This window comes from Miniopterus schreibersii (genome assembly GCF_964146895.1).
Source record: "Miniopterus schreibersii genome assembly, chromosome: 12".
NCBI classification, from domain to species: Eukaryota; Metazoa; Chordata; class Mammalia; order Chiroptera; family Miniopteridae; genus Miniopterus; species Miniopterus schreibersii.
In genome coordinates this window covers 70,775,839-70,780,786 of record NC_138112.1, presented here as the reverse complement: position 1 = coordinate 70,780,786, position 4,948 = coordinate 70,775,839, and the positions used below count along the sequence as shown (strand labels likewise).

Sequence of the window (4,948 nt, the reverse complement as noted above, 5' to 3'; positions counted from 1 at the left end):
TAGAGGGGAAGAAAGGCCAGCTCAGGGGCAACAGTGCCTGTGTCACCATCTCGTGACTGTCACCCCCAGAGATAGCTTCCCCCAACCAACAAGGGTGACCTGGCTTTTCTGAGTTTCTGTCATTGACGTACTTCTGCTTGAGGCCTTGCGAGGCTCTATGTCTCTAGAGCCTTAGTTGTGGGTGGCCCTCAGGAGAGGGCAGGTCAGGACGCAGCCTCAGCCTGTGGACACCCAGGCTCCTGGGAACCGGAGCTGACTGCCAGCCTGCTGAGCCCTGGGGAAAATGCCTGGGAAGATGTGTGGTTGACAGGGCTGCTGTGGGCTGGAGCCCAGCCCTGGGGAGGGCCTGACGGTGCCAGAGTCCCACAAGAAGGCTGGGCCGGCTCAGCTGGGTCCACTGAGGCAGCCGGTGGAACCCACAGGCTGCGGTCAGGCTGCAGCGACCCTGGCTTGGACAGCAGATTCATGACAGAGGCGGTGGGGGTCAGAGCTTCTTTATTGGCAGCAGGGGCTGCGGGCCAGCTGGGTGGGGCGTCACCGATAGAGATAGTCGGCCTGGATGTTGGCGGCGATCTCGGCTTCCCACTTGTCCCCGTTGTTCAGCAACTTTTCCTTGTTGTACAGCAGCTCCTCATGCGTCTCCGTGGAGAACTCAAAGTTGGGGCCCTGTGGATGGGGTGCAGGCATGGCCATGTCAGACCTCTCCAAGGAGCCTCTGCTCCGGCCTCCCCCACCCCAGGGCCCACTAACCTCGACAATGGCATCCACAGGGCAGGCCTCCTGGCAAAAGCCGCAGTAGATGCACTTGGTCATGTCTATGTCATAGCGGGTGGTCCGGCGGCTGCCATCGGCCCGTGGCTCAGCCTCGATAGTGATGGCCTAGGGAGTGGCACGAGGAACTGTCACCTGCCGGCCTCGCCCAGCTCCGAGCATAGGGTCCAGCCCTCGCTGCTCATTTCAACCCCCTCTGAACATGCCTGCTCCCTTCTAAGTCCCATGAGGGGAGGGCTGTCACTGGCTCTGTTTTGGCAGCACCTGGAGCCCTGAGGGGTCCCAGCCTGTAGCTGGTGCTCAGTTCTCCTCCCACTTATGTCTAGTTTTCCCCACTTGATGGATGAGAAAACAGGCTCAGAAGGTTGAGGGGCTTCCCAAAGCCCCACAGCAAGTGAGGGGCAGAGCCAAGGCTCGAAGGCCAGTCCTTAACTCTCAGTTCCTGGGTACAGCCTGTGCCAGCTGAGGAAATGAGTGGCGTATGGCCTCCCACAGCCAGGGGCACCTTCAAAGGCAGTGTGGCAAAGGCCCTCACGTGTCCACCACTCACAATTGGACCTCTGGCTGGTAGCTTCATCTCTTTGTACCTCAGTTTCCTCATCTATAAAAATGGGGACAGCCCTGGCCAGTGTGGCTCAGTTGGTTGACTGTCATCCCGTGCACCAAAGGTCACAGGTTCGATTCCTGGTCAGGGCACGTGCCCGGGTTGCAGGCTCGATCCCCGGTAGGGGACGTGCAGGAGGCAGCCAGTCAATGTTTCTCTGTCTAAAAATCAACAAAAACACATTTAAAAACAAGGATAACAATCTCTGCTTCCCCAGAGTTGTTTAAAGATTAGTCATTAGCCTGGCACAGTGCCTGGTCTGTGGGCACTGGCTCCCCAGGAGCCACCACTGTTGTTATTGTATTGGGGCTTTCTTATGTGCTCCAGTTAGGCAGCTGGGCTGAAGACGTCAAGGCCATAGACTGTGGCCTGCAGGGCCTGGGAACGGTCCAGGAGACGTGCTAGGACTCAGAAAGGCGCTGTCCTGAGTCATGGACATGTGCCCTGGAGCTGCCACTGGGAGGGGATCATTGTGCCTGCTGCGGATGCCACAAGTCTGTCTACCAGGACTGTGTCTTTGTTTCTAACCTAACAGGCCCTGACTTTGGATGGTCCATGAGGGACCCTCCAAAAGAACCAAACACTGGGGTTCAAGGGAACAGTAACCAGGAGCAGCAAGGGCCTCGATTGTGGTTTGTGTGTCCTTGGGTCCGGTCCTGTGCAGGCACAAAGGCAGGGCTCCTGAAACTGCTGCTGTGTCTGGGGAAAATGGAGACCCTTGGGTGCCACGCAGTGGCTCACAGGCCTGAATATCACATCCTTGACCAGACCCCCAAGGGCAGGACCCACTGGCATCACGTGGTCTGCACAGGGGGGAAAAACCTACCCGATGACTCACTGACTCTGAGTTGGCCCCAGCAACAAGACCTCCTGGTTCTCATTCACAGCGGGAAGTGGCTCAGAGGGAAAGGGAATTTCCTGGAGACACACCCAGTGGGGGCCAGAGTTCTGTCCAGGGCTGCCTCGCTTCCCTCTCAGTAGCAGGCTGTGGCCTCTGTCTCCCAGTGGCAGGGGCCAGGTGGCGGTCAGTTGGGGTCAGGGGCTCACCTGGGCAGGACAGACAGCCTCGCAAAGCTTGCAGGCGATGCAGCGCTCCTCCCCGGACGGGTAACGGCGCAGTGCGTGCTCCCCACGGAAGCGTGGGCTCAGTGGGCCCTTCTCAAATGGGTAGTTTATGGTGGCTGGCTCCCGGAACAGGTAGCTCAGGGTCATGCCCAGTCCTGTGGGCAGCATAAGCATGGTGGATGAGACCCCTCATCCCTGACCACTGGTGCCCACCCTAACCCACCTGGCCCTCCCCCAAGGGCCCACCTCGAACGAGCTCAGTCCACAGCAGGGTTTGAGCTGCCCGGTCAGTCACTGACTTCATGTCCATCGAGGGCTCTTGCAGGTTCACATACTCTGCAGGGGAAGCAGGCAGAAAGGCCACGGCAGTCGGTCTCAGAGCCTCACTTCCCCCCCAAGAATGCAGCTCAGGGAGATGAGGCCCCCACCCCTCTGGCAGGTGCAACAGCCCCAGGGCCTTGTTCATTCACCAAACCTTCCCAAACTGGGCCTCTGGCCCTGGGCAGTCCTCGCTCACTTCTCCCTGTGCCTGTGTGGGCACCTGAGCCCAGAAGCTGAGGGGTATGGGAAGGGGCTGAGGCGCAGGGGGTCCTGATGAAGAGACACGGGTGCCCAGGGCTCACACCTGGCAGTCCTCTCCGCCCCACACAAGGGAGCTCTGAGAGCACACTGTGCAGCCATAGGCCAGGCCCCCCACCCCCTGTAACAACACTGTTCCCGTGAATCATTCAGTCTTGACCATCACCCTTATTTTACAGAGTGGAAACTGGGGCTCATAGAGGGGAGATGCTGGCAACGCCAGGCCTCCTCCCCTGCCTCTGGCAGGGCCTGATCAGGAAAGCCTGTGGCTCCAGGAGCCCTGGGACTCACTGTAGGTGGCTGCCACTGCACTGCTGTGGAGGCTCCGGGCACTGGGATGCCCTGCAAAGAAAGGGGTTATGCTGTGCAGCTGCAGACTCAGGCTGGGACGCTGGGTTGCCCCATACCCAAAAAAGGCTCCCTTGGTCCTACCTGCACGAACAACCTGAGCCAGGGCCCGAAGCAGCATGGGCGTGGTCAGGCAGTGCATCTGTGGGCATGAAAAGGGAGGAAGGTGTGGTGGATCCCAGGCTGGCCCCCCAGAACTCTGGCTCTGCAGAAGCCCTGACCCTTGTGTCACCTTGTCCCCTACTTAACCCCATTCCGGTCAGAGGCACAGATGTCCTTCCTGTCTCCAGGTGTGGCACCTCTCAGCCTGCCAACCTGACTCAGCTAAGCTTGAGATAGATCCCAAGTTCTATCTATCTCATCTTTTAAGAAATCTTTAAAACCCACCCGTCCTCCCTCCCCGACCAGTGCTCCTGCCTCCCGCCTCTCCCCTCCTGTTCACCCTCCCCAATCTGACCCGAACAACACTGCCAGCCGCCATCCGCAGGGACTGCAAGCTCAGGGCACCAGGCACTGTGCTGGGGCCACATACACTGTTATCTTCTCCTTACAGAGGACCCCGTGAGAGAGGCACAGATGAGCAGCTGCAGCTCGGCTGTGCTAAGTGACTTGTCCAAAGTCACACACTTGGAGGTCGGGACCAGGGCCCGAACCCAGGCCGGGCCCCTCCCTTTACATCCCCAGCTGGAAACCCTCTAGAGACTTAAATAACCCTCAAGATCAAATTCCTTTCCCCAGCATCAAGGCCCTTCTGGAGCTGTCTCAGGCGGCCAGGTGACCTTGGGCAGGTGGAGTCACCTGGCGTGTTTTCTCGTAAGAGAAACGGGGGGCAGCATAAGAACGAAGGGAGCTCCCACATGCCGAGGGTTCAGCCCAGAGCAGGGCACTCGGCCGGAGCCCAGGACAGCGCCTCCCGTGACCTCTAACGGGTCCGTGTCTTTTGACCACCGACTTCAGCGCCAGGCGCGCAGCCCAACATCTTCCGCGACCTTCCCCGTGACCTCTGACCCCAAGGACGCGGGCGGCGCATGCGCCCTGAGGACGCCGGCTTCCAGGTCTCTCGGCTGCACGCTCAAGGGCACAGGGACCGCGGGTCCTAAGCGGGCCGAAAGGAGGCCCGGGCGCAGAGCCAGCGAGACCAACAGGGGCCCCGCACTCGCTCCCGACGCCGCGCAGCCCAGGCCCGGCCTCAGCAGTGGAGCCCCGGACACCCACCTTGAAGCGTTGCCGCTCCTTCCCCAGCAAGCGGCCGGCTCGCGGAGAGGCGGAGCCTACACCCTAGGGCGCTGCCATTGGCTCGGCGGGCCTCGCCTTCCCCGCGCTGACGCTTCTTGCTGTGGCCTGATTGGCCAGTGGCGCAACCGAAGGAGGCGGGAATGCGGGAACACCTTTCCTCCGATTGGCTAGGGGGAGAGCAGGCGCTTGAAGTTAGGTCCAGCGCCGCCATGTTGTATTGGAGAAGCCAATAAGAGAGGGGCCTGAGGCAGCGGAGGCGGGACATCCGGGGCGTGGTTTAGGAAGCGGCTGCGGGTCGGCCGCCGCGGGACGTTTGTGGTCGTTCTTGGCTGTGAGAACCGCTCC

At 60.6% G+C, this 4,948-nt stretch overlaps 1 protein-coding gene across 2 annotated transcripts; it reads right to left on the bottom strand.

The window, feature by feature from the left end:
• Positions 1-478: 478 nt before the first annotated feature.
• Positions 479-4,705, bottom strand: NDUFS8 (NADH:ubiquinone oxidoreductase core subunit S8). 2 transcript variants are annotated; one of them, XM_081152905.1, is made up of 7 exons: positions 4,583-4,705; positions 3,452-3,509; positions 3,311-3,361; positions 2,687-2,776; positions 2,423-2,595; positions 751-879; positions 479-666 (listed from the first exon to the last, which is right to left on the bottom strand). In XM_081152905.1, the coding sequence occupies exons 2-7, from the start codon at positions 3,507-3,509 to the stop codon at positions 535-537; spliced, it is 633 nt and encodes a 210-aa protein (XP_081009031.1). In that variant the 5' UTR covers positions 4,583-4,705; the 3' UTR covers positions 479-534. The 2 variants fall into 2 exon arrangements, with proteins under 2 accessions (XP_081009031.1, XP_081009032.1); XM_081152906.1 differs by having other exon boundaries at positions 4,166-4,584.
• Positions 4,706-4,948: the final 243 nt, after the last annotated feature.

Excerpts from the sequence above, each read along its gene's own strand:
- NDUFS8 (XM_081152905.1), bottom strand. The coding sequence starts at position 3,509 with ATGCACTGCCTGACCACGCCCATGCTGCTTCGGGCCCTGGCTCAGGTT. Across the intron at positions 2,777-3,310 it reads TGCAGTGGCAGCCACCTACA|AGTATGTGAACCTGCAAGAG; the intron begins GTGAGTCCCAGG and ends CTTCCCCTGCAG. Across the intron at positions 667-750 it reads CTGTGGATGCCATTGTCGAG|GGCCCCAACTTTGAGTTCTC; the intron begins GTTAGTGGGCCC and ends CCCCATCCACAG.